The following is a 27,421-nucleotide window of genomic DNA, read 5'->3' on the forward strand; positions in this document are numbered from 1 at the left end:
ATAGCTGATCCCAGGCGTTGCTGGTAACATCCAGCTCAAAAGCAATTTAGCCATTAGTATGTTACCCTTGAATACTGCGTACATACACCGACGTCAATATCGGAAGATGGAGAACGAATGAATGAATACAAGGACCGATGCCGTGTACGAAGCCATCTTAGAGTCGGTCCAATCAAGGAGTCGACGGGCAAGTGCATCTTCGGTAAATCACGTGTCTTCTTTCGAAAGCCATTGGTGAAGCAGCACGAGCTGTACGAGCCGCAGGTCCACAGCCGATTCGGTTGAAGAATTGAAAATGACTGGTTGTGTATCCCCAAGAAGCTTCTTTTTGCTCTGGGGTCGTGCATCTTGTAAGTCGTGAGTCCAGCGACTTCCTAGGAAGTCGCTGCGGCTTTTCTTCGGGAGAGCAGGAGCCGCCCTTGTCGCTACTGAGCTCATCCTTACCTAATCTCAACTCTCAACTACGGCAGACTAAGCCTTGCCTAGGACCTCCAAAGAACCTCAGCCGTGTCGGTCATCGTTAGCGAACAACATTAAAGCTCCAGTTCATCGCTACAACAGGCATTCGATACTCGGTGCTCGAGGTGCCAAAGCCAGTCGCCATGTCCGTGATTTTGTGCACAGGTTGGTCCTCCCCCCATTCCCATCACCATTCCCATTCTCGTCAGCTGTCGCGAGCTTCATACTAATTGCGATCCAGCGGGTTACGACCACACAATCAGGTTCGCAGGCGTCCACCAGAGGGATGTTGCTTTACGCGCAGTGCTAACTCCCCGCGACATAGATTCTGGGAGGCGCTATCGGGGATTTGCTCGCGAACGATCCAGCACCCAGACTCACAGGTGAACCGCCTGTGTATCTCCCCCGACAAGAGGTTTCTAGCAGCAGCCGGCCACCACACAGTCAAGCTTTACGATATCAAGTCGACAAATCCCAATCCGCTACTTACGTTTGAGGGACATACGGGAAACATCACGGGAGTGGCATTCCACTGCGAGGGCAAATGGATGGTGACAAGCTCCGAGGACGGCACCGTCAAGATTTGGGAAACGCGGACGGGGTCGATCCAGAGAAGCTACAATCATGGATGCCCAGCCAACGATGTGGTCATTCATCCGAATCAGGGCGAAATCATAAGCTGCGACAGATCGGGCAGCGTAAGGATCTGGGATCTGGCCGAGAACACTTGCGCGCACGAGCTCATCCCCGAAGAAGACGTGTCGGTATCAAGCGTGACAGTTGCTAGTGACGGGACGCTATTGTGCGCCGCAAACACGGCAGTATGTCGCACACAACAAATCTTTTCTTTTCTTCCCAAGCCGATGAGCTAACCTCTGCCAGGGCAATGTGTTTGTGTGGCATCTCCGCCAAAACTATGATCAGACGGAGCTACTCCCAGTAACGCATTTTAGCGCTCACAAGGAGTACATTACGCGAATCCTTCTCTCTCCCGACGTAAAGAAGCTGGCAACGTGCAGCGCAGACCACACGGCCAAGATCTGGGAGATCAAGGATGTCAAGCCGCAGGCCAACGGCAAATCTGACGAGGCCAGGCCACTTCCCCTAGAGGCTACCCTCACGGGCCATCAGCGATGGGTCTGGGATTGTGCGTTTAGTGCAGACTCGGCGTATTTGGTGACGGCGTGCTCAGACCATTATGCACGACTATGGGAACTGCACAGCCAGCAAATCATACGCCAGTACAATGGCCATCACAGAGGAGCTGTCTGCGTGGCGCTCAACGACTATTCAGAGACACGTTAGAGTCCTACAGATGAATCGTCAGCTGGGCCGTCAAATAATACAGGGAGTGATGACACGGCATGGACCTTGGAACTGAAGAAACATGGGTGATTTGGCGCGGCGTTTGGGTATCGCTTCTTGTTATGTTAACCTATATCTTTTATTCGGAGATGACGATTGGCGCCGTATGCTGCCCTTGACATGCTGATATGGCAAGCTTTGGGGTGCAGGATTTGCGCTTTCTCAACTTTCTCAATTCAAAGTGCAAGAGGCGTTAGTGACTACTACAGGACTCTGGTGTTTCTGTCAAAGCAGACTCGGTTGGAAGATTCTGCCTGGTCTATGGTGCAATGCCTCGTTTTGGCATATACATGTTACCCACCTGGTCTTGAATGTGGCCGCATGAGCTATAGACTTTTTTAAATGAGTTAATTCCATGCCAAGCGCTTTCAGTTTGTAATATGTGATGGCGTCGTCGATTTGGGCAGCTGAAGGTGATGCTTCAGCCCAAGAGGTGCAGCACCATCTCACGATGGCCTCGCAACTTGTCGCCGTTTGGGGCTGCCTCAGCTCTTATCCCAGCAAGGGCATTCATGCAACAAGCATCGGACAATTGGGGGGACTTCGGATTTCGGATTTCGCAATACGCTTCCGGGTGCGCGCAACGGCTGTTGGGTTGGCTCGACCTATTTTTTTTTCCCTGTTGCGTCGTATATTAGGCACCCTCCAAAAGCGCCCTGTCACCTGCAGGAGCAACTCAAAACATGAGAAGCAAGGCCCAAAATAAACCGATTGGCCAAGTTCCGCAAGACCAAAAAAAACTCCCATGTGTTCATTGATCTGTCAGTACGGAGTAGGAGCAACATACATTGACGATCTCCCCTCTACTCTAACCAACCAAAACACCGAAAGGCACACTCCAGGGATAGGTGAATATTCCCCTGCCCCTCCCCGTCCCTTGTCACATTTTCTTTCCTTTCACGGAGGGTGTGCCCATGAGCTTTTTTTTTTCTTTGTTTCTCGCTAGTTTGGAGTGCCGGGCCCTCGGGGTAAAACGACTGGCTGGCCGGCTTTCATCGTTGTCCCAAGGAAAAAAAAACCCGCGTTTTGTGAATGTTTCCAAAGGGCCAAGGCGCTGGGACTGTCCAGCTGGACAGGGATGTTCGCGGGTACGCTAGCTGGTCGGACTGGGGCGGGGACCCTGGAAGCCCATTTTTACGTCTGATGTGGTTTGTAGTCTAACTAGCGACTTGAAGGAAGGCCGCTATTGAATGCCGTACAAAATATTGATTGTGCTAGATGGATTAGGATTCAGTGTCTTGTGATTGCTTTTTTCCTTCGTTTTTTTGCGTCATCCATGTCATGTCGTATCATGTCATCTCATGTCGTATATGCGAATATACACAGCTCTACAAGGTCTGCTATGCTTTCGACTCAGCCATTGTTGCCCGAATGACGAGCCTCTTCGCCGGGTGCATGACCAAGCTTTTTCTGACAGTTCAATCGAACCCATGGAGAACGAAAGCATTGACCTTTGGCTGCCTCTTTCGCCTCGGGCACAGCCGTTGCTGCTAAACTAAAACTATCCATTACCTTAGTACGTAGTAGGTCAGTTCCCAGGTACCTTGCCTTAGCCCGGCAGGAAAAGCTGCATCATGACTTGCTATATGCGGGCTTCTTTCGTGCCTTTGGGTATGGAGTCGTCATGGAGTACTGACGTGCTAGTTACTGGCTAGCATCATATTAGCAGAAACGTGTAAACCGTTAGTAGCCAGCGGGTCTCTTCCTCTGTATGTCTCTCCCAATCTACGGAATACCAGCAAATCGAATGGATTGGATGCATCTATAATCCCCAACTGCCATTTTTTCGCCACCACGCTCCCCTTTCCGGCAACGCTCCCAATCGCTCTCTCCGGCCCTGCATGCTGCACCGTCGCGTGGCAAACCGGCTAGCACCTTTCTCGACGTCAAAATTGGTCCCCCCAGAAAGGCTGTGCCCGTGCCGCCCCGCTCTATAGCGTCGCCCTGGAACAGCTTCCACCATTCATGGAATTCAATAGCACCAGACTACAGGTGCATGTTACTCGTAGCTCCGGTAGCAACGTTGAAACGTACCTCCGTACTGACCCTAAAACAAATCCCCCACTGTAGATGCGCTAAAACAAACCTCGCTGGAGGGGCCGTAAACCGGCCAATCACCGGCCTAGGCTCCCCATCTGAGTGTCCCGAATCAGGATGGATGCTGTTTCGATCTGGTATGAGTAACCCAAAACCTGTAACAAAGTAGCATAGCGTAGCCTCTTTTTTTCCTTCTCCTTTCACACACTACCACAACAACTCCACCAAGCAAACAAACGAAGCCACGAGGCTATGTGCGAGTAATATCACAACAAACCAGAATACCAAACCCAACGCTATTCCCAATTCCCTCTCTTCCCCCCATTCAGCCCTGCCAAAAGTGAACCTTGGAAGCCATGTCATCACCCGAAGAGCCCATCGACCGACCCCCCGCCATCAACTACGTCCTGAGCTTCATCCTCGTCGGCCTCGCCTGGGGCCTCACCACGCCCTTCATCCGCCGCGCCGCCCGCACCCACAAGCCCGCGCCTCACCCGCTGCTCGACTCCCCCGCCATCAAGCAGAGCTGGCTCCGCTCCAGGCTCTACGCCGCCTTCTTCTCGGTTCTCGATCTGCTGCGCAACCCGCGCTATGCCGTCCCGCTTGTTCTTAACCTCACCGGCAGCGTCTGGTTCTTTCTCCTCATTGGCAAGGCTGGTGAGTTTTCCAAAAACAAACACCCCCCACATGTCTCATCTTGAACCTCCGAAAAAGGCCTCCGGGTGTCTCAGATCCCCTTTGGGCGCATCCCCATCCCCGTCCCCTCTTCCACACCTAACCGCCCTGCTGGGCTAGCCAGAGGGTTGGTTTGTTTCTCCTTTGTGGACTCTCCGATCTGACCCAGTCTTTGGCCACCTGTTAGAGCTGAGCCTTACCGTCCCGATTGTGAATGCCATGGCCTTCCTCTTTACTGTTGTGGGCGAGTGGTTGGTCGAGGGTAAGGTAATTAGTAGAGGTACGTGCAAGCCTTACCACTCAACTAGATCCGTAGCAGTATCAAAGATCGAAAAGCTAATCGCAGGATCTTTGGGGGAGGAAAAGAAACCGGCATTGGCATGACACTATCCTTGGTGGGAATCGGATTGTGTGTTCAGAGCAAGACCTAAGGCAAAGGTAGTGCAGTATATCAAGTTTCGTTCTGATAGCGTCATAAGCCACCGGCTGTAATAAACTCAATATATTTGTAGAAGTTAAAAAAAAAACTCATTTGCTGTAGAAAAAAGGTGAGGCTGCTCCAGGCAGCCCAAGAAAGAAAAGAAAAATCTATGACCCGTATATCCTCCAATTTTGTATCCTCAAGACGACTGCTGTCTATCACGCAGTCGTGTGGCATGCCATGCCTATGTAAATAGGACGCCCAAACAACCAAAAATATAACCAAGAGAAGAAAAAGGTATCCCTTTGCCCTGTGGCTGCCTATGAACCTTGTGTCCATGCCCATACGCCAAAATCACGCCCCCGAAAAAACGAACTCCGTATCAGAACAATCGAAGAGACCTTGCAGCATCGGCTGTACAAGGCTGTTGCAGAAAAAGAGAATAAATGGTGGTAGGTGGTGTAACGTTAATGATGCCTCGCCCCCCTGAAGAGGAAAAGTTGCTCTTGGTGCCGGCAGTCAAGGTGAGACAAGATGTAGCTGTTGAATCGTCCAGTATTCGCAGCAATCATGTTACCGCTGTCGAGCCTGAAGCCAGCGCATGATTCTTCGCAAACTCGGATCCTCCATTGTCCAGCGCCCCTGCGATTGGTCCGCGGTCAAGAGCTCGGTGTAAACGTACTCGTCGGTAATAGCAGCCAACTCCTAAGCAACACGAAAATTAGTTACATTACATCCCCACTACTTTGGCCGTGCATATGTTGGTAAGAAAGGATTTTCCCCGACATGTACCGAGTGGAGACGCCATTTCCCGTAAGAAAGGGCTGCGTCCAAGAAAACGGAACCAGGGAGGGAGCCTTTTTGGGGGTGCAAGTTGTAGGTAAGCTTACCGCTCGAAGCTGGTTGTCCAAGGCCTGCAGCTGGGCATGGTTCCCCGGATGCGGTCGTTGACCCTGCAAGACTTGGTCTCGGTACTCAATCCATCGCTGCGCCGCCGCCTGCCTCAAGAGAATCTTTTGCCCCTCGTGCCGCCGAGCGTAGGCATCTAGCAAAACCCTTTGGGCGCCATGTTAGCTGATTCGATGCTTCGTCTGCTGAATGAAAGAAAACGCACTGCTGTAGTTCGGCTCTGGTCTGCTCCTCTTCGCCTCCCTGGGCTGCAGGCACCCTGGTATCGGCAGCCACATCGAGAATGTATTGGCCATCGATGGTGCACTGGCGTAAGGTAGCCCATCCCTCGGTGTAGTAGTCCTCTTCGTTCTCTGGCTCGACAGGTCCGGCTGCGATATAGTACTGAAGAGTCCGGAAGTCGGCCAGGACTTCGGCAACTCGGGCGGTGCGGCACTCGTTCACTTCTCGTTCCATGTTGTATTAGTTACTGTTCTCACCAAAAGACTGAATTGAGATGTGCTATGGCCATCTTTACGCTCTGGGGTTGTGCTTTGTATGAGGAAGTGGATGCGTATCCCGCGTAAAGCGCATATACCGGACCTTTAAAGGGGGGCGTGCCGCCGGGTCTGCATGTGTGCTTTACTTGGGACTTGGGGGGAGCAGAAATAGCGGGACAATAAAAGCAATTCGCTAAGAGGCTAGTGACCTACATCCGTCCATGGTGTCGAGGGAAAAGCTTCCGGATGAGACTTGGGGGCCAGGCGCGAAAGGGGGGCCAAAGAAGCCTAGTTGGTATTTCCGTACAAGGAAATAGGTGAAGAGATGCAACAATGGCTCTCGGCCGATACCTCTAGACGTCGTTCGTAACGGTGACGCAGTGTCGTCTTCTCTTCGAAAGAGAGATTGTGAACAAAGAGATGGTCAAAGCCGTTGAAGCTGAAGATTCGAGATGCTGAGCTGAAAAAACAGCACTATCAATTCGATATTCAGCAGCGGATAGCGTGGCGATATGGAGTAGTCGGGGATCGAAGCTGCTTCAGCGTGGCAAGCAATGAAGAAACTCTGCTGGATGCTATTCTCGATTTGCCTCGACGCGAGATGCTCCATCCTTTTGTATGCTCCGTCCATGATCGACCCCGTCCGGTGTTGTCGGAGGATCCAGCAGAGTTCTCGCCTGGGCCTTGAAGGGCTCGATGCCCATCTCGGCCTTACAAAGCTACGGTGGACTTGGGCTTTGGTGGACGGATGAATCTGAGGCCCTAAGAGGGTAACCAGGCTGAACCATTCAGCTACCACTTGCTCTCTGACAAACACCAACGAGAGTGCTCTCCGTCACCTCCACCCCGGTGGCTCTTTGCAAGCTCAAACCTGAAGAACCCCGGACAAGCTGGCAATCGGGAGCCGTCCAACCGGAGCCGTTGTCAGCCCTATCCTAGCCCCTTGATGCCTCTTGCACCAGCCAGCCTGAGGTCCGAGGCTGGGCGCCTGTGTGGTGCTGGGCTCGCATTCTGGGTGGGTGACTCTTGCGCCAGTACCGGGCCCCGTCGATCTCAGCAGCAGACTGCTAGGCAGAGCCAGACGAGGCTAACGACTCGAGGCAGAGGAAAGCCTTGCCTGCCAGGGGGAGACACGCTTTTGGTCCCCGTTCCGTGGGTCGAATCAAGGGACCTTGTGCATGAGGCCATCGATTCCCCGTGACGAAGGGGGTACGGGGATGGGGGGCGTCCCGGCAGCGCCGTTAGATGCACGCCGCACCGCTAAAGCAGAAGCAGAAGCAGGTTGCGGTTCGTTTGAAGCTGCTGCAGCACGCATTGGGGCGGCCATGGGAGGCTACACAGCGGGAAGCTCCAGGACGCCGTCTAGCTCGACAGAGAAGCGACGCAAACCACCAAATGGCATGCCGTCGTGTCGTGTCCGGATACTGGATACTGGATCCTCGCCTGAAGACCCCTGCCCAGTGGAGACGGCCGTGGATGATCGGGCCTATGGTGTGCATTCGCCCTCTTGCAAACAGACGCTTCAGCTCCGGCTCAGCGGCGCTACCACACGCAGCCTTGCCGAACGAAGCCAGAGTGACGGGCCCTGCATGAGCTGCGTGTGCCAGGGATCAGCCCCAGGGACCAATGGCAGCCCGCCGTGGCCTGCAGATGCATCGTGGGTTTTTTCAGAAGCCGAAGACGTTGTTTTGGGATGATGCAAGTCAAATGCAAGAGGCAAGTTCTGGAGAGACACCCGCTGCGCCCTGTCATTTGTCCAACGCCGGCCTAAGCCGTTCGGGAGGGAGATTTTTTAGAGGCAGTGCCCGCCAACGCTTCCTTCCTTGCCTCTGTTTTCTTTCCTCTTCCTTTTTTTTCGGCCGTCTTTTTTGCTTCCACTCCATCGCAGAACTGACAAGATTCACAAATCCAAGCTACGCCTCGAATTGGCAATGCGGATGATCCAGAGACACGTCACCGAGCCCGTGGTTGGCGTTTGCATCTCCCAAGTCACTCTGCAGGCTTCGAGGCGCTGCGCCCGATTGGCAACCGTCGCTGGCTGAACTCAGTCCTTGATCATCGCCCGATGATTCACGGCAAGGGTCACTGGCAATGTTGCATCTTTGTCTCTCGAGTCCCGACGACAGCGAGCATCTAGATCGGGAGGCTGTGATTGGAGATTGCATCTGAGACGAGGCTGCTGCCTACTCGACACCGTGGACACGCAGGCTCACCTTGCCCAAAGTAACTCGTCGTAGCCATGGCCCTGTTGATGCAACTCCAGCTGAATACATGGCTTGGCAGATGCCGATGAATCATCCCATCGTCTTTGCTTACGGCTTTGTAATGAGGCCGTGTTCGTACGCGTGTCAGGATGGATCATTCAGCTATCATCAAGAAAGCTTAACAAAGACACCGGCATGACTGCTATTCAGAACAGACATTGACTCATAGTTCAACCAATGCATTCATTGATTGTAGGCAGCCAGTCTAAGGGAGGGAGAAAAAAAACAAAGACGAGGAGGAAGGGGAAGAGACAAACACTGCAACGTTGCCCTCGACATACCAGACTCGGCCAAAGACTCGTTGACCACTTCTAGCCCTATGCCAGCCAGCATCAGATATCAAGCCATGGGCATTATTAATCGTATCCATTCTAGTGCATCGCCAATCTTGGTTATTCTGATGCCTCTTTGTCTCTAGTTACCTCAATCTCCGAGCAGGGCGTCGAGTTGGGGCAAAGACCGTTACACTAAGCTGCAGCATGAACTCAGGGGTGTGAATTTGTCCATCACTCCCATCACACTCCCCCCTTTGTCTACTAATTTTCCATACAGAGCCACTCTAAGTGATGGATTCTACTTGGCCGCAGCCGTCTTTGCCTAGAAACGATACGCCCTGTTTCGACTGCGCTGTCAACCACGCGGCACACCCTCATATAAACGCCACCGTGACAGCAATGTCCAGCCTCAGCCAATGGCATCCCAAAAGCGCCCATCACTTGATGAGATGGGGACATCCACAAGGCGATTGCCCTGTTTTTCTTCATCGAACAGCTCGAATCTTGTGCAATAACGAGCCCCCTGCTAGCAAAAGCCCCCCTCTGGTGATTCAGCCCCCAAGCAACGCGGCTCCTAACTCTATAGAGCGATGGGTGGCTTTCTGTTGGTGACCTATGATATGCAGCATTTGGTGTTTAGCTTGAGGGCATTGTTGGGAGTAACGTTCCGCAGTGAACACTCCGAGTACTACGCAAGGGGAGGTGGTTACGGGATATAAGTTAAACACATCCGCTCAGGGGCCAGCATACAACGGGCGTCAAACCTGAACCCGAGATTTAGGAGAGACACTTTTGTGTTTTAAGCTTCCCTTGCATACAATTGCCACCGTCTTTATTTGAGATTATGACATCTTGGCAGAAATATTCTACTGTGAAAATGGGACGAGATTTAGCCTGGGGTAGTGGAGCTCAAGCCGTGAGTATACGAACATTATTTTTCAAAACAACTGGCCTGTAACCATCCACTTTCTGTACTCTCCGTTTCTATACGCTCCATTTCTCTACTCTCTATTTCTATACTCTCTATTTCTATACTCTCTATTTCTATACTCTCCATTTCTATACTCTCCATTTCTGTACTCTCCATTTCTCTTCTCTCCATTTCTATACTGTCCATTTCTATCCAATAAAATATCTTACAAGCACAATGCTATGATATCTAATTAGACATAAAGTCATCTTTCGTCTCACCTATCAAATACACACTACCTACTTATGCAGCTAACACGTCACGACATATATCTATAAACGTCGGCTTAATATGAACTGCTCGCCACCCACAGCCAGAAGCATGCTGTATGCGTCTCAAACAATGTAATCTCCCCTTGATCCATATCAGCTGGGAAGTATCAAACTTTCTTTTACGAGGCTACATTGGCCACGCCAAGAGAGATGAATGTCTCACCCGCCACCCTATCACCATGAACCAAGGCGGCAATGGTTAGCCACATCTCAGGGTACACAAAGCTTGAAGAAAATGCAAATCACTCTGATTCGAGAGTTGGAAGCTCAATATTTGGGCCCGCGAGTATTATTGAGCCTATTTAAAACAGTATAGTTTATTCACAAAAGAAGGGGCTTGCATCTAACAATTAACCCCGGTGAAAACAAAAAAGTTTTTATTCCAACCACTAGCGGCTGAGAGCAATACCAAAAGATCGGAAACATTTACTCCTCCTCCATGGGAACCTCCTCCTCATACTCCTCGCCGTCATCGGCGGTAGCATCTTGGTACTGCTGGTATTCGGAAACAAGATCGTTCATGTTGGACTCAGCCTCAGTGAACTCCATCTCGTCCATACCCTCGCTAGTGTACCAATGCAAGAAGGCCTTGCGGCGGAACATGGCACTGAATTGCTCACCAACACGGCGGAAGATCTCCTGGATAGCAGTAGAGTTGCCGACAAAGGTGGAGGAGATCTTGAGACCCTTAGGGGGGATAGAGCAGAGAGCGGTTTGGATGTTGTTGGGAATCCACTCGACGAAGTAGGTGGAGTTCTTGTTCTGGATGCTGCGCATCTGGTCCTCGACCTCCTTCATGGCAACCTTTCCACGGAAGATGGTGGAGCAGGTCAGGTAACGGCCATTGCGGAAGTCAGAGGCAGCCATCATGTTCTTAGGATCCAGCATCTGCTGGGTCAACTCGGGAACGGAAACAGCGCGGAAAGAATGCGCGCCAGGGCTGGTAAGGGGCGCAAAGCCCACCATGAAGAAGTGCAGACGAGGGAACGGCACCATGTTGACGGCGAGCTTGCGAAGGTCGGAGTTGAGCTGGCCAGGGAATCGGAGGGAGGTGGAAACACCGGACATGACGGCAGAAACCAGGTGGTTCAGGTCGCCGTACGAGGGGTTGGACAGCTTCAGGGTCCTCATGCAGATATCATACAAGGCTTCGTTATCGATACAGAAGGTCTCGTCCGAGTTCTCAACCAACTGGTGCATAGACAGGGTGGCGTTATAAGGCTCGACAACAGTATCCGAGACCTTAGGAGAAGGAACGACGGAAAATGTGGCCATCATGCGATCGGGGAATTCCTCACGGATCTTAGAGATCAGCAGGGTACCCATACCGGAACCGGTACCACCACCCAGGGAGTGTGTAATTTGGAAACCCTGAAGACATTCACAGTTCTCAGCCTCGCGACGAACGACATCAAGAACCTGGTCAACCAGCTCAGCACCCTCGGTGTAGTGACCCTTTGCCCAGTTGTTACCAGCACCGGACTGGCCAAAAACGAAGTTGTCGGGGCGGAACAGCTGGCCAAAGGGGCCGGAGCGAACGGCGTCCATGGTACCGGGCTCGAGATCGACGAGAACGGCACGGGGGACATATTTGTTGCCGGAAGCCTAAAAGGGGCAATGTTAGGTCCCGACGTCTAGACAGCGCCTGAATCAAGCGGATGCTGGTGGAATCTACACACCTCGTTGAAATAGACGTTCAGACGCTCGAGCTGCTGGTCGGAAGTACCACCGTAAACACCGCTGGCGTCGAGGCCGTGCTCGCCAGAGATGGTCTGCCTATAATGATTATGAGTATCCGATTCGTCGAAAACGCGTCGCTTCGAGCTTTTCGTCGCTGCTCTTTAGAGGGGAACATACCAGAAGGCAGAACCAACTTGATTACCCTGAGGAAATTGTCAGCATCGTGATGGTCGCGTTTTTATGCGGGGGGCCAGCGCCCAAGGAGGGGCAAAGGGATAGGCAACTTACACACTGACCGGTCTGGAGGTGAACCTGTAGCGAGGGGAAGAAAATATGTTAGCCTGCAGTTTTCCCATCTCACAGATATGGGCATTTTGATTCTCAGTCTGGGCCACCAAATTGGGAGCTCAGGTGCCCATTGAAGACGGGTGGGCGCGTGAGAGAAAGCTCCCAACGCCAGCTCTCAAGGTGGGGGGGAAAGGACCAAAACAAACTCACAATCTCACGCATTTTGAAGACTGGGCGACGAAGCTTAAGAAAATAGTTTGTATTAAAAGGAGATAGGAGAATCGAGTTGCTGCAGCTTCAGATGAGAAGAAATGCAAGAGGTGGGAGATGTAGAAAGGGAAGAGAGGGAGGAGTTGGGTAATAAAAAAAAACGGCCAGTCGAGGCCAGTCGGCGCGGCAGGCAGTCGCAAAATCAACAAAGCAAAAAACAGAGAAAAATAAAGAGAAAATTAGTGCCTTTTTGGGAGTAGCCCATGGCGGGATGATCCGGTCTAGCGCTTCAGTTGTCGAGGGGCAGGCGGAGCTAGTCCTAATCAGGAGCTGCCAAAATGAACACCCAGCTCAACCGCAGTACAATTTCCAAGGGGAAATTCTGTGCTAGACTGTCCTACCTGGTTTAGGGGTTCCGCATCAGGGGCAATTTTCTTCGCTCTGAGAGATTCAGTGAGTTATGATGCTATGTTGCTATTACTGTCTCTGTATCTTGTCACTGTTCCTCTTTCCAAACTACACTTGATCTCTTCAGTCGTGATTTTACGTCACCCAAAATGCATGCATACGGCCCTTACTAATGGAGTGCCAACGTCCCATAAGAGTCCCAAGGCATCTACATAACGTACAGTAGCTTGACAGCTTCGAGCCCAATTACTGCCTAGTGGTCGCTTGATAATCACAATGCCACCAGACGCCCAATCAAACGCGCATCTGCTTTATTAAACACTGAATAGCGCCTGACTTTGCTAATAAAAGCTGCGTCTTCCGCTGCCCCCCTGCTCGCCCTGTTCGAGAAACCCTTGCTCCTAGCCTCCACCGGCGGGGCCCATATCAAATCCCAATTACCGCCTCATCTGCCCTTTGTGCCTCCCTGGGCATCAGCACCGGCATAGGCTTCCACGAAATTGCCATTTCAATGGTCTTGAGCGGGTCGTCATCAACCCGAAATACGGAGAAACAGAGCCGCGGCAGTGCTCACTACCGCATTCCCCGGACGGCCCAAGAGTCAGCTTGTGGATTAAGAATGTCTGTCACATGAGCTACGACTAACCTTGACTTCTCCTTTACCCAGTTGCTTGGATCCTCACCGTACAGTCTGTCCTACTCAATGCAACTGTATTTCTCGGCTACGATTACGAGAGTGGCCATGCTGTATTATTACGAGCATATGTATTGATGGCTCGTATAAACTCGGAATAGTAATCCATGTTGTGTTAGCTGATCAGTATTACGGCTGCCTCAAATAATCCTGCTGCCTCCCTAGGCAACCTTTTTTTCCCCTTCCAGAAACATGATTATACCTTAAATCTTCCAGAATACTCTAGGCACTCGTTGAGAAACAAGAAAAAATCACCACGGGCTTTCGGCACTTGGAAGGCACCAATTTTGCTTGCTGGATAGGACCGAATCCCAACAGTGCAGCCTTCTGACGGCTGCCTAGAGCCCGTTTGGTTCGGCAGACAATTGATGTCTCTAACGTTGCTTCATTAATCCATCTATGCGATTTGCTTAATCCTTCTCAGCAATGGCCTGTAATCTCTCCTCAATCTCGTCCTCAGTGAGCTTTCTAAAACCTGGCTCCGTGCCCTCTTTGCCATCAGCCCGAGGTCCGCCGACAATGCCAATCTCAATTTCTCCCTTCTTGAAGTCCATGCTGAGAACTGTGCTCAGCGTTGTGATGGCCAGCTCGACAACCTCTTCCCAGGATCCCTCAGCATGCTCCTTGTTTCGTAGCTTCTTTTCCAGGTGGTTCATAGCCTCCTGTTGCTTAGGTCCGGCGGCAGTGCCCTTGTAGCCGATGAAATATCCGGCCGGATCGCACTTGTACAGCTGGGGTCCCCGCTCTTCGTCTAGGCTGATAATTGTGGTGGCAACGCCGTAGGGTCGCATGTAGGCCTAGTAGAAAGCATCAGTGACGTAGTTCTTGAGGGTTTTCCAGTAGCAGGGGTTGTCCTTACACGCTGGGTATACACTTGGCTGATGTTGGCCAGTCGCTTGGCCAAGACGTCAGCGGGCATCTCATAGCCGTACTTGTACCGGAACTCTGCAGCTTCTGATTGAGCACGCTGGGAAAATGCTCTGGCGTCTGCGATAGAGCCTGTGATGACGCATCCCACGGAGGGCGAGATTTGGAAGATGTGGGAGACAGATGAGGGGTCGATCAGTTTATCCTGCGCTCCCAAGATCAGTCGATGTCACTAGGCATTCTGAGGCCAAAATACGTACGGGAACCTTCTTTTGTGACAAGACGACGGCACAGTCCTTGCCTCGCAGGCCTACAGACATGATGTTTGCGGCTGTGATTGCCTTGAAGGCATACTCTGTGTTGGGGATGTCAGTTGGGTCAGCTCAGGCTGAATGTCTAGGTGCGAAGGACGCAGATCGATCCATGCATTCAGATCGGCCTTGCTAATCGGAGATCTCAACTTACCGACTTGGTACAGACGACCATTGTCGGCAAAGATGGTGATGTGTCGGTCGTATGCGCTGGCTAAGAGGGTGTTGCATGTCAGTATGGCGTATGGCGGGGAGAGCTGGCATGGGCCCAAACGAACCAGACATGGTGACGGTATGTTGGCCCTATCTAGGGCAATGTCGAGGAGATGTATTCGCAGAAGCCGTTGGAAACTGCTTTGGATCAGGTCCGAAGCGAGGGAATTGCAAAGTTCAAGATTGTCGTCGATATGGGCCAGTAGCTCTACAGGCCGTACTCGTACGCGTTAGCACAGCTTGCCTAGAGCACTGGGAGCTTGTCTGGGAAGGCTGAGGTTGAGACGTTATGTAATCATCTTGGAGCCTGAGGCGCCAGCAGAACCCACCCCACTCCAGGCTCTAGCCTCTACAGTAGACAGACGCGGTGACCGATATGCAGCGGTGGAGACAGAAAAAAAAACCGGCGGGGCATCTTATCGAGCAAGCAGAAATCAAATAAGAGATCAAATGCGCGCGAACAACTTCTCCGGGAGATCGATTAGTTCCTGATTTACGATTGCAGCGAGCCATTGGGGACCTGCATTGGCTTGTTCCGTACCGGAATCGCCTCATTTTCCGATTTCAACAGCTGAGAGCCTCCTGCTGCCGAGTTGTCCAACGCCAAAAGAGCTTGGCTCCAACCACACGCGACTAGAGCCCAATTGACGATCTTTTGCGACTCAAAAGCCATATTTTCAAACGGTTTGACCACGACAGAAAGACTTTTTTTTTTTCGCACATATCACCCAACATGGTGTCCTCAGGCGACGGAGCGACGGCTCGTGCGCCGGCCTGGAAACGATTGGGCCTGAAGCTCAAGCAGTCTTCCGCCCCCGAGGCAGCAAATGAAACCCTGCAGGTTGGGCATCCAAGCAGTAGCAGGACCCAGCAAACCCAGTCGATGCCGTCCAAGCGGAAGCCCGAAGCCCCGCCAGCGGGCGAACCTCTGTCGGCATTGAAAAAATCAAGGAACGAATCGCAGCCTGCGGTTCCTAGCCCTCAGCTGAAAAGGAAGAAGTCTGTCACGTTTGGCGAGACGCCCACCAAGAGCGGCAGCGACGCCAAGAAACCTGTCGACAAGCCGCAACCCAAGAAAGCAAAGGTCCCTGGGAAGAAGCAAGCTGCTAAGGCCAACTCTGCTAACCCTGCGGACATCAAGCCTGCGCTTGAGTACTTGAGTCTGTGGAATTCGGCTCGAGACTCGTGGAAGTTCAACAAGAATCACCAATCGACCCTCATCAAGTTCGCCTTCGATCCTATACTCTTCCCTTCCACCAGCATTGACACTTTCTACGCATATATCCGTGATATCAAGGGCTTCGTTCGCACGAGACTACAAGAAACTGCCATGGAACTGCGGACAAAGGACAGCACGGAAGGGGCCGCGGGCTTCCCACAAGGTTCAGTCAACCTTGTGGAGAAGCAGATTAGGTACGACCAGCTGCTTGCACAATTGCTGCATTCACAGACCGGCCAGAAGAGAAAAACGTTTCACGAGCAAGAATACCGAACATCGTCAGAGGACGTTGATGATGTCATCACACGTGTGATTAAGCGTATGCGGGCGGAAATGGTTCTCGACCAATTATCTGAGGGCGAAGAGACCGATGCCAGCCAGACAACCACGACCACGACTTCTTCTGGAAAAGTGAGCGTTGCCGAGAGCAACACCACCAAGGCTACTGAAGCCGATAGCAAGGTGAAACTGAGCGATGGACCGAGCAAGCGGAAGAGAAAGCTGCGTACCAATGTCGATGACAGCAGCAGCTCCTCTGAGTCGGAGAGTGACTCAGATACGAGCAGCAGCAGTTCCTCGGATGACTCTGACTCCGACGATGATAATGATAATGATATGGAAGTTGATGCGGGCAACGAATCCTCCAGCAGCTCGTCTTCCTCATCGTCGTCTTCATCTTCCGGGTCTGAAGAAGATTCCGACTCGGACGACGAAAGCTCAGACGAGGAGTAATAGATGCTACGGCAGTTCTTCATCATCATTCTCTTATAAAACATGGCGATTCGGGATATGGGCAAAAGTTCTTTTTATCGTGTACAGTGTCGATTTTTACTTTTTATCTTCTTGGTCGAATGGGTTCTATGTAAGCTGTTTGCATGTGGTCATACCACATAGGGGGAGATTATATGATACCTGGGATGGGACTCTCAAGTTTAAATGGTCTTTTTCTTTTTCTTTCTTCTCAAAGGGATGATGGTTTCTTTAGTTTCCATTTTACATTTGATTGTGTATACGCACATATGTATCATTAGAGAGCATGAGCGCTGGATAGACTCCCTCAAGACATAATGAGCACATGAAAAAACACAAAAGAAGGAAGCATTGATCTGATAAACTCCTCTCTCCCAGCGGGCTGATTCTAGGCATACAACTTGGTGAAGCCCTCCTTCGGCGGCTGCAGCCAGTTCCTCTCATCATACGTCCTTCCCTCGCCCTCAATGATGTGAAACGTGTAAATGATACGACCCTTTGGACTCGTGTTCCTCTCGCTCTTATGCAGCATGTTGCCATGAATCAAAACCAAATCGCCCGCCTTGACCTCACCAGGGATGTACTCCCCGTCCCGCTGCTCCCCGCCATACTCCTCTCCAGGAGGAAACTTGAGCCCGTCATTATCAACAATCTCCGTGCCAGCGCCGCCCGCCTTTCGCACCAGCCTCTTCTCCACGGGCGCCCAACGATGAGACCCCGGCAAGAAGCTCAAGCACCCATTCTCCAGCGTCGCGTCCTCCAGCGCATACCAGAAGCCGACGGCCGACGGCGCGCTCGTGTACAAAAACGTCGAGTCCTGGTGCGGCGGCACCGCGCCCCCAATCTCGGGCTGCTTGCAAATCACCATGCTCTGCAGACACCGCGCATCCTTGAACCCGAGATCGCGAGCTACAGCCGCAGGACTCACCTCGCCCGCGGCCCGAGTCGACGCCTCGTCAATGAGCCGCGCAAACGGCGGCGAGTGCACGTGCAGGCCGTGCCCGATCTTGTTGACGGCGCGCTCCTTGGGCTTGGTCAGGTTACCGGCATCGTCAAAGGCATCCTCCTCGAAGAAGAAGCGGATCTTGTCGCCCGAGGTGAGGAAGTAGTCGTCGCCCACGTGGTCCGACTTCTCGCCCGTGGAGAAGCGAGTCAGCGGGTGGTCCTTGAGGGAGAAGCCCTCGAGCAGGCCCTTTGTTTCGCTGAGGAGCGATGAGACGGTTTCTGGCTTGAGGGCGTTGCGGATGATGAGATAGCCGTCTTTTTGGAAGGCCGAGAGCTGCTCGGGAGTGAGGCCGGGGGTTGGTTCAGCCATGGTGATGATGCCGCAAAGGGGAGAGAGATTACGGAGAGGTTAAAGGTGATAAGTGAAGAAAGAAAAAGAGAAAAGAGACACAGAACAAAAGGTCCAGGTAAAATTATAAGCGCTTTACGGCCATCGGCGAACTTTTGATAATGAGTGTGCGTGTAAGTGTCTCTAAGTGGGGTGATATTGCCTTTTGCTCCATGTTTTCCATCAACCCCGCCGGAAGCCGCTTCATCTCATCCGGGGCTTCACTCCGAGGGTCGGACTCCGCCGACGGCCCTGATAGAGATTCAAATACAGCAGTTCTGGCTAATAAGAATCGCGGGGTACGTGATTTGATAACAAGGGACTCATTACTTGATTGCGAATATGTCTTGTATTATTATATCGCAACTGTATGTGAAACACAGTAACATAACGCCACAGCATCAGACTCTCATTTCAGCCAACCGTGTGTTTTGACAACTCCCAAGCGCCAAAGCTATAACACCAAATGTCCAGTTTCCAATAATGAAGAATAATAAGGTTAAAAAATGAAATCAATACTCCAATACCGCCCGATGAAAATGAACCAATCCGAATGAACAAAGCCGTAAATCGTAAAAAGGTGAGACAAACTCAAGCATTAATGGGGTCGTTGAGAAACTCGTAGCCTTCTTCCGGTGGCAGCAAATAGGCAGATACAGCCAGGCCACCGGCAGTGATCAAAGAAAGCGCAGCGCTAACCGTGCCAAGATACCACGAAACATCCAGGTTCCATCCCGGAACGGTAAACTGATCGTCATGGTCGTACAGGTATGCCTATGATGTGTAACGTCAGTCCCCAAGCCCGCTGCAACATCGCACTCATATCTATACGTACCACAATGGAGATAATGATAAACTCGACAACGGAGACGAGCGTCAGAAGAGCAGCGACAAACGGCCAGCCCGTCTCGCGCCTATACTTTCCGCCACCCATGACGATCGCAAAAGCAATCAGACTGCCCAGGCACAGAACAATGACAAACGAGGCCATGAAGCCCACCGTCCTCCACATGGAGCAGAAGTACCGCTCGCCATACTGACACAGCTCCGTAGACGGGAAATCGCGGCAGTGGGGGTCGTCCAGGCTGGAGCAGCTCTTGTGCAGCCCAATGTGCTTCTCCAACGTCTCGCCCTTGGTCGTTGTCACCGAGTACGAAACCCAATGGGGCTCGGAGACGGAGGCGATTATCATGGCGGTGACTGTGCGCTCGAGTTAGTCCCGTCTTTCACTGCCACGTAAGTGACCAAAAAGGCGCTGCCAATTTTTTGCTTGGCGATCGATTCCGTCGTGACCAAAGCTTCAAGCTGGAGCTGCCAGTATGGGGGGGCCATTTTGATGACGTACCGGCAACAAAGGCCACAAAACCCGCCGTGTACACGTAGACCCGGGTCATGACTGAGGCACACAAGACGTATCGCGGACTAATTCTTTGTGAAGGCCGACAAAGGAAAAAATTGTAGGATTTCTTTTTAGTAGAGAACAGGTGTCGAGATGGGAATTGAGCAATGAAATGAAGGAGAGGCTGCCTGGCCCGATTGAGGCTGTGGCAGATTGCGGTACCTGGCAAGAAAAGCAGGCAGCTGAATTAAGGTAAGCGGCACACAGCTGCAGTTAGTGTCTTAGCAAGGTGCTATACTATTTCACACGAAATTCTGTTAGATGTCTAGCACAATTCACCCTACTTGGCACCTTTGGCTGCCGCTCCCTGCCATCTCCATGCTAGTCCACCTGCAAATGACGAATGCGACACCTCATCCATTTTGTATGACGCTCGCAACTCCCATCGCCTCCAATGAAAGCCCGTCATGAGACACCATCTGCATCAACGGCATCTCCTCCAAGCTGCCCATTCGTCACTGCAATGTCTTACACAGCACAAGAGCCACATCGATAAGAGGCACGGGACACAATGCGCGATAACAAGGCATGATAAGAAGGCCAGGCCACTGTCATCACGCCTTCGCGTATCCACCAGCCCTGTGGCCAAAGGCTATATCATGACTCATAGCAAGGTGCCATATCACCAAAGAAAAGCAATTTGGCGCAGTGGAAGCGCGCCGGGCTCATAACCCGGAGGTCGCACGATCGAAACGTGCAATTGCTAAATGGTATCCTTTCTTTTTTTGCTTCTTTTGCGTTGGAATTATTCGATATGTCTCCTTTGTAATTCTTCTTGTCTCTCTTCGTTTTCTCTTTATTTTTTTTCTTTCTGCAACCAAATCCCAATGACGTGCATAATGTACTAGGTACATACATCGAATCCCCCATCGCCTATAAAACACATGTAGAATGAACCTTTGTTGCAGCAATACCCGCTGTTCCCCCAAGTCCCCGTAACGATTTAGTGCAGCAATTCGGTCTCCCTTCCGTAGCCGTTCCGAACCGCCGCCCCCTCCGGCATCGCTATCGGGCTTCAATCCAGTAGGTAAGGTAGTGCTATTATCTCACCTCACCTCATCATCGCCAGCCATACCTTTTCACTCTGTCCCCTCCGTCATGCGAACATCCCTCAAGAGAATCGGACTGCCAATACTCCAAAGCTCCAGATACCTCTTCAAGCCCCAAGCCTCCTTCGCACCCCTCCTCCGCTCCCCATTCCTCCGCAAGATGTCGTCGGCTCCCGCGCCGGTGCTCAAGAAGCCCATCAAGATCTCCTGCATCCAGCTTGCCTCCGGCGCCGACAAGGATGCCAACCTCAAGCACGCCGCCGAAAAGGTCGCCGAGGCCGCCCAGTCGGGCTCTAAGCTCGTGATCCTGCCCGAATGCTTCAACTCGCCCTACGGGTGCGACTACTTCCCCAAGTACGCAGAGACGCTGCTCCCGTCGCCGCCGTCAAAGGAGCAGTCGCCTTCGTTTCACGCCCTGTCCGCCATGGCCGCGGAGAACAACGTCTATCTCGTCGGCGGCTCGATCCCGGAGCTAAATCCCGAGACCAAGAAGTACTACAACACCAGCCTTACGTTTGGCCCCGACGGCAAGCTGCTGGGCACCCACCGCAAAGTTCACCTGTTTGACATTGATATCCCCGGCAAGATCTTCTTCAAGGAATCCGACGTCCTCAGCGGCGGTAACAAGCTGACCCTCATCGACTTGCCCGAGTACGGCACTATCGCCGTCGCCATCTGCTACGACGTCCGCTTCCCTGAGCTTGCTACCATTGCTGCCCGCCGCGGCGCCTTTGCCCTCATCTATCCCGGCGCATTCAACCTCACCACTGGCGCCCTGCACTGGCGCCTGCTGGCTCAGGCTCGTGCTGTCGACAATCAGATCTACGTGGCCCTGTGCAGCCCTGCCAGAGACATGAGCGCCAGTTACAACGCCTGGGGGCACAGCTTGATTGTCAATCCAATGGCCAAGATTTTAGTCGAGGCTGAGGAGACCGAGACGATTGTCCAGGCGGAGCTGGTGGGCGAGGATATTGCGGAGGCCCGGAAGAACATTCCGTTGAACAACCAGAGAAGATTTGATGTATACCCTGATATTAATCAAGGCAAGATCTCGTTTGACGAGCTATAAATGATCCGAGCATCATACAGAGAATAAAGAATAAACAAAGCAGTAAAATAATAATGAATCATGATTCCGACACGGTGATTGGGAAACGTATCATGTTGTAAGAGGGTAATGTACTGGATTCTCGCATCTTGATTATCACAAACAGGTGGTACGCAACAGACTTTTCATGAGAAAATCGATATATATAAGATCTTGTTTTATGTCGTTTCTACATTTAATGTAGATCTTCTCATGTAGCGCTCAATCTTTCCCAAGACCGCTATCAGTCTAAGACATTTTCTTCCGTAAAGCCATTGCCCATCAGTAAAGGAGAACCCGCGTCCCCTCTCTTATTTTTCCTTTTTTTTCGTTTGATCCAAACGCTCTCATTCAATAAAAATCAACACAAGTGTCTTTTACCATCCCTTACTGCAGAGCCTTCTTAGCAAAGTTGGGCAGGACGAAGCTGGCCTTGTGGATCTCGGAGTTGTAGTAGCGCAGCTTCTCGTCCTCCTCCTCCTTGGTCCAGCTGCGAAGAGGAACCTTGACGTCGCGGGTGGCGTCCTTGCAGCAGACCATGAAGCCAATCTGGCCGGAGGGGTAGGTGGGGATGGTGGTGTAGGCGTACTCGGCGACGGGGAAGACCTCACCGCAGTCCTTCTTGAGACGGGCGATGAGAGGGAGGTGGAGCCAGGGGCTCTCGGCTGGTTGAAACACGAATGTTAGCTGCTTGCCCAATCTAGAAGTGAAAAAGGCTCGAGAATTCTAGCTGAGCGAAAATGCTTCGCCGTGTGTTTTCTTTTCCTGAGACAAGTCGCCTTTCTCGGAACTACCAAGAGGCTCAATTGAGAAGGCAGCACTAGCTCTGGCAGCCCCTAGGGAGTCGGACACTGATGCAATCGCCAAGACTGATTCCAAAGTCATGAAAAACAGCTCAGATCGCCTCCAGTAGGCCGGCTACACCCTTGAGGGGCTGCTCGCCTTCTCAAAGAAAAAAGAGACATACAACCTTGGGTAGTGATGACACCTCCGTCACGGAGAGCGTCGTGCAGGAGCTGGAAGTAGGGCTTCTGGAAGAGGCTCTCGGCGGGGCCCTCGGGGTCAGAGGAGTCGGTGATGATGACATCGAAGGTGTTCTTGTAGTCGTCGAGGAACTTGAAGCCGTCGCCAACGTGGGTCTTGGACTTGGGGTGCTCAAAACCAACGGCCATGCCAGGGAGGTACTGCTTGGACAGGCGGATGACAGCCTCATCAATGTCGCAGAGGATGGCCTCCTCGACGCAGTCGTGCTTGACAACCTCACGGAGGACACCACCATCACCACCGCCAATGACGAGCACCTTCTTGGGGTTGGGGTGAGAGTTCATGGCGAGGTGGGTGATCATCTCCTGGTAGGAGAACTCGTCGCGCTCAGTAGCCTGAACGACGTTGTCCAGGACGAGAACATTGCCGTAGTCGGTGGACTTGAAGATGAGCACGTCCTGGTACAAGCTCTTCTCGTGGTGCAGGACCTTCTCGACCTTGAGGGTCATGGCCTGGCCGGGCCACATGTCGGAGATTTCGCGGTACCATCCATCTGTGAGGTAGCACCAGCAGTTAGCATCTGGTTCGCGAGGTATCGATATAGGCCCAATCAGACGTTGGTATCCGAGGTCGTTTTCACATAGAGGGCCTTGGCTTCATAGAGACCCCGCCATGACACTTTTTTTTTCTTATCTCGATAGGTCTTATCAAGACACCCGGGTGAACAGGCAGCTTGCCAGAATCCCGAGCATTGTACAACAATGGCTTCCATGTACTCAGAGAAGCGGACAAATGAATCCATCATCCCACCGCCATGCCAATCATGGCCATGGGAGGGCAGTTGGAATAAAATTTCCAAGGCAGGGCGGGGTATGGCAGAGAGATCGTTGGATGGGATTTAGCTACAAACCTTGGATGGTGGGGTGAACAATTTCGTCAGACATTGTGTTTGCTGCGTGGAAACGGCGAAAAGATGGGAAACGGGGTATCAAAGTGGAATGAAGAGAAGTCGATGAAGGAGAAAGAGGAGAGGAAAAAGAAGAAGTCGACGTCAAGGGAGGAAAAGTCGGGAGAGGAAAAGCAGGGAGCCGAGCGCCTACAGAGGCATGGAAAAGACCGGTCGCAATTGGGTTTGGCTTTGGGTTTGGTGGGGTGAAAAATTTTGGCGCACTTTTTGCCAACTGGAGACCGAGAGCAAGAGCCTGGCTGTGTATCGTGCGAGATGCAGTGCCACGAGGACAACAAACTGCCTGAATCATGTCTATCTGTGTGACTGTTTGTTTGTTCAATGCAGCATTTTCTCTTGTATACTAAATATCAATATTGTGGTGGTTAACGAGAGTGTTGAGCTGCTGAAAAGGTCATACATCAGGTACATCCTCTGCTTGCGGTGCTACCACCAGTCTACTTTGCTGCACAGCATGACGTCGGGAAGCTTCGAGCTAGCCGAGACCAGCAATTGGGCTCCAGGTTGTCTACGGAGCTGCTGATTGGCCACAGCGCCTGGTTCCAGAACCGAAACGGTATCTCTCCCAGGTACCTTTATTAAGCTGTGGAATGGGGCCATGTACCTGGAGAAAGAAAAAAAAAAATCGTAGATGACTGGTTGGCGAGTTCCGCCTTGAACAACCCTGAATCCACCAAACCTCCAGATTCTCAGGAAATTCCCCCATGAGGCAATTTGTCACACTACTCAGGCGTTGCAGCCCTCTATGGAGTTTCTACAACGGAATATTGATGAAAGACTAGTCTCAATGTAGATACTAAATAGCATCTGTTACATTATATCCAACATTGTTCAAGCAGCTGTTCAGTGTCTCGTTTTAAGGTCAATATGGCCGTTGTGGGTATCACAGCAATATGCAGAGGGTGAGAGTATCTACTCACATAAATAAGCAGGGCAGCCAATTTTTATAATTGCTGTCACTTTCCAGCGATATGGATACTAGGCATGGCTGCTGCTGCTACTATCATCTCCGTTATTCTAGCAGCTGATATCGATATGGGAGGCTTGAGTGCTTGCCACTTGATCGGAACAAATGCACATGTATAGTCGTGGCCTTGGGACAGCCACGAATAAAATAGCAGCATCACAAGTCGATGTTTTAGAGCAAATATCTAAATTGTTTCCCTGTCTTTATCGTAGAATTAAGTGCCATAGATTATTGCTGAGAATTCGTCTTGGCCTTGATAGGTCGAAGGCATCATCTTCGGCACCACGGCATCACCCACTCCTTGCGGAGGTTACTGCCTTTGGTGGATCTGATTGATATAGATGCTGTGACAGGCTTCATTTCCGACAAAAGGGATTTATAATTTAAGTTCGCTTTACCATATAGTCTCAATACACATGTATTGCTAGCTTCCACGCCTATGTGGAAAGCCACCTGTTGCAGATTCACAACCGATAGCGAATATGAGATGTCTGTGGGTACTAGCCAACAAACATCAAAGCCGGTTAGCATCGATCGTAATAGCCAGTCACTTCTTGCGCAAGGTAAGATAAAGCCACGGTTGTTATTGTGTCCAGCAGCCTCCACGGACGAATACTTCACTAGAGACTCCAGGTTTAACAGAAAGCTTCCGGGCAGGTTCAGATGCCGGTTAATCGTGATGAACCCTTCTCTCAAGTTTTGCAATAGAGAATATGTGCCATGGATAGAGAGGGATGGCCCGTTGTCTGCAACATGAACTCTATATCTTTTGCCGTTGCTTTTGATGCTTCTTCTCATGTGAGTTATATTGACAGGCATATTATTGTAAAGAATATAGACTATACGGCTACGTTGGGCATTCATATTTAGGGAATAGAATACGACAATATTCTAGCTAGTAGGCAATATGACGAAAATCGATACGCATATAATCTTATTTCCACCATCGAAGCAGTTCTAAAGTCGCGTAAATAACACCAGAGGCTTTATGTTCACAAGTAAGAGCGATTCCAACAAGTTATCTTTGCCTTTGCCCCTGAGATACAAAGTTGGAAGGTGGATAGCTCGTTCGATCCCGCCCATGATACTCAATGTATACGTCTTTACAGCACGAAGGTTTATATTGCGATATACAAATGACTCAAACAACAGCAAAACATGTATCGTTCCAGAGGTGCATGGCATGATATCACGAGGCCAACGTAAGCCACCTCGGGGGAGGGAGAGATCTAATGAGGCGCCGCCTGGGAAGGCATCTCAACGTGTTCCCCGCGGGATTTGCCAAAACGGTCCAAAATGCCGATCTTTGGCCATTGTTAGAAATAACCGAAGTCACATTGCAGTTGGTTCTGGCTTGAAGGGTGGGGGACCATGTCTTGTGTGGCATTGAAGGATCTATTAATGGAGGTAAGGTTATCTGTGCGTTACCAAATCGCCAAGAGATTATTATAGCCACCATAACAAGCTGTATCATGCCATTAACTCAACATGTTGTGTTGTATACTTCTATGGGCATCCAAAAACATTTGCTGAACTGCCTGTCTCCGAGTGTGCTCTGTCATCGTAATCATTGGTAGTGTTCTAGGGTAGCTCGATTCTGGGGCCGACGACTCGATGTCTAATGATGGTGATACTTGCCGACCAGTCCAATCTATTACGGTTAAAAATGTATGCCTACTAAAATCAGGAATGCTAGAATTTGTATAATATTTCTCGGGTTTCTACCGTGAGTGTCAGTGCGCTGATGCGTAGCCACCACTCCCGGGAGCACCACCAAAAACGCATGTTCACGATGGCCATCTACGGCACAACATAGATACAGCACGTGTATGACGTATCGGACTCGGGGCATTTATTCCAACTGAATACTCCGTACCCAGTCCGTGCAAAAAATCTTGAAGAAAACTACCTACCTGATAAGTTGGCAAGGTAGCATCACTAAGCACCGATGAGACCGGCTCTATCAGCACCGAATCGCCCACAGCTGCCCATCGCGGAATCTCGAACCAGACTGAAATCCCGGTACACAGCCAGATGCGGAGTGTAACAGAGACTGACTGGATATTCGACTTGGCCGACCTAGGCGATGCCACTCCGTACCGCTCCATCGACACCATTTCGTACCTGGTCCAAAGACAAGGGACCCCCCGTCTAGGCCTCCTCCCACGCTACAGACCCTTGCCATGGCGCCGATGTTTCAAATCAAACATGGCCCGCCATCGGCACACTAATCTTTTCTTTCTTTTTTCTTCTGTTGCCAGCGGGTATGGAGCACCCGTGCCCTTTTTGACATGTCGTAAAAAATGAACTGGCCAAGGGCACCTTGCGAAATTGCCACGCGGTTCTGGTGTCATTGAGCAAATGATACCCCGGGCAGGCTGGGAGAAAAGCTGATAGATGACAACATGAAGTTGGCCAAGGCTCAAACCACTGTAACACGTCGTGTACTCGTAGGTTGCACAAACGATGGCTGTCTGTCATCTGGCCCCCTCATAACCTTTTGGGCAACTCAGATCTTGTGGACGCTGTCTGATGTCTTTGGTCAACTTCGCGGATAAGCAGCCGGCTTTCCACGGAATGCAACCGAGTCAAACGCCTATTCGATGCCAAACAGGAATCTTTATCGACACTAGAGCCAATGCGACCAAGCACGAGGTTGCTCCATGCCCAATGAGGCATTTTCATCTGGAGATTGTTACTAATAAGCTGCTTCGTGTGTATACAAGTTCCAGCTGAGTTCAATTCGTTCTCATCTCATGTACGAGCGAGACACGGCACGGATTGCAATACACTAGCTACCCTAGGCTGACGAGCTGCAGCCAGCGTCGAGATTGTCGTCTGGCAGATCGTTGTATGCAACGAATGCTGC

General features: G+C 51.4%; 10 protein-coding genes across 10 annotated transcripts; 4 read left to right on the forward strand and 6 right to left on the reverse strand.

Moving 5' to 3' along the window:
• Positions 1–602: 602 nt before the first annotated feature.
• On the forward strand, positions 603–1,764 carry T069G_05276 (WD domain, g-beta repeat domain-containing protein; the record flags this gene model as incomplete). Its single annotated transcript, XM_056172486.1, has 4 exons — positions 603–624; positions 701–722; positions 785–1,280; positions 1,342–1,764. 4 exons carry the CDS (start codon positions 603–605, stop codon positions 1,762–1,764), a joined length of 963 nt encoding a protein of 320 aa, XP_056029344.1.
• A 2,453-nt stretch (positions 1,765–4,217) lies between these two features.
• T069G_05277 (transmembrane family protein) lies at positions 4,218–4,967 on the forward strand (the record flags this gene model as incomplete). Its single annotated transcript, XM_056172487.1, has 3 exons — positions 4,218–4,518; positions 4,724–4,816; positions 4,903–4,967. The coding sequence occupies 3 exons, from the start codon at positions 4,218–4,220 to the stop codon at positions 4,965–4,967; spliced, it is 459 nt and encodes a 152-aa protein (XP_056029345.1).
• A 563-nt stretch (positions 4,968–5,530) lies between these two features.
• T069G_05278 (uncharacterized protein) lies at positions 5,531–6,322 on the reverse strand (the record flags this gene model as incomplete). The annotated part of the gene is made up of 3 exons (XM_056172488.1): positions 5,531–5,662; positions 5,848–6,013; positions 6,072–6,322. The coding sequence occupies 3 exons, from the start codon at positions 6,320–6,322 to the stop codon at positions 5,531–5,533; spliced, it is 549 nt and encodes a 182-aa protein (XP_056029346.1).
• A 4,230-nt stretch (positions 6,323–10,552) lies between these two features.
• Positions 10,553–12,316, reverse strand: T069G_05279 (tubulin/FtsZ family, GTPase domain-containing protein; the record flags this gene model as incomplete). The annotated part of the gene is made up of 5 exons (XM_056172489.1): positions 10,553–11,731; positions 11,806–11,902; positions 11,984–12,009; positions 12,095–12,118; positions 12,305–12,316. 5 exons carry the CDS (start codon positions 12,314–12,316, stop codon positions 10,553–10,555), a joined length of 1,338 nt encoding a protein of 445 aa, XP_056029347.1.
• A 1,500-nt stretch (positions 12,317–13,816) lies between these two features.
• T069G_05280 (proteasome subunit domain-containing protein) lies at positions 13,817–14,869 on the reverse strand (the record flags this gene model as incomplete). The annotated part of the gene is made up of 5 exons (XM_056172490.1): positions 13,817–14,203; positions 14,266–14,478; positions 14,534–14,628; positions 14,739–14,798; positions 14,863–14,869. The coding sequence occupies 5 exons, from the start codon at positions 14,867–14,869 to the stop codon at positions 13,817–13,819; spliced, it is 762 nt and encodes a 253-aa protein (XP_056029348.1).
• A 661-nt stretch (positions 14,870–15,530) lies between these two features.
• T069G_05281 (uncharacterized protein) lies at positions 15,531–16,748 on the forward strand (the record flags this gene model as incomplete). Its single annotated transcript, XM_056172491.1, has 1 exon — positions 15,531–16,748. One exon carries the CDS (start codon positions 15,531–15,533, stop codon positions 16,746–16,748), a length of 1,218 nt encoding a protein of 405 aa, XP_056029349.1.
• Positions 16,749–17,154: 406 nt separating this feature from the next.
• T069G_05282 (phytanoyl-CoA dioxygenase (PhyH) domain-containing protein) lies at positions 17,155–18,081 on the reverse strand (the record flags this gene model as incomplete). The annotated part of the gene is made up of 1 exon (XM_056172492.1): positions 17,155–18,081. One exon carries the CDS (start codon positions 18,079–18,081, stop codon positions 17,155–17,157), a length of 927 nt encoding a protein of 308 aa, XP_056029350.1.
• Positions 18,082–18,690: 609 nt separating this feature from the next.
• T069G_05283 (uncharacterized protein) lies at positions 18,691–19,493 on the reverse strand (the record flags this gene model as incomplete). The annotated part of the gene is made up of 3 exons (XM_056172493.1): positions 18,691–18,873; positions 18,935–19,299; positions 19,445–19,493. 3 exons carry the CDS (start codon positions 19,491–19,493, stop codon positions 18,691–18,693), a joined length of 597 nt encoding a protein of 198 aa, XP_056029351.1.
• Positions 19,494–20,596: 1,103 nt separating this feature from the next.
• On the forward strand, positions 20,597–21,616 carry T069G_05284 (carbon-nitrogen hydrolase domain-containing protein; the record flags this gene model as incomplete). Its single annotated transcript, XM_056172494.1, has 1 exon — positions 20,597–21,616. The coding sequence occupies one exon, from the start codon at positions 20,597–20,599 to the stop codon at positions 21,614–21,616; it is 1,020 nt and encodes a 339-aa protein (XP_056029352.1).
• A 405-nt stretch (positions 21,617–22,021) lies between these two features.
• On the reverse strand, positions 22,022–23,562 carry T069G_05285 (spermine/spermidine synthase domain-containing protein; the record flags this gene model as incomplete). The annotated part of the gene is made up of 3 exons (XM_056172495.1): positions 22,022–22,299; positions 22,602–23,171; positions 23,529–23,562. 3 exons carry the CDS (start codon positions 23,560–23,562, stop codon positions 22,022–22,024), a joined length of 882 nt encoding a protein of 293 aa, XP_056029353.1.
• Positions 23,563–27,421: the final 3,859 nt, after the last annotated feature.

This window comes from Trichoderma breve, chromosome 3, assembly GCF_028502605.1.
Source record: "Trichoderma breve strain T069 chromosome 3, whole genome shotgun sequence".
NCBI classification, from domain to species: domain Eukaryota; kingdom Fungi; phylum Ascomycota; class Sordariomycetes; order Hypocreales; family Hypocreaceae; genus Trichoderma; species Trichoderma breve.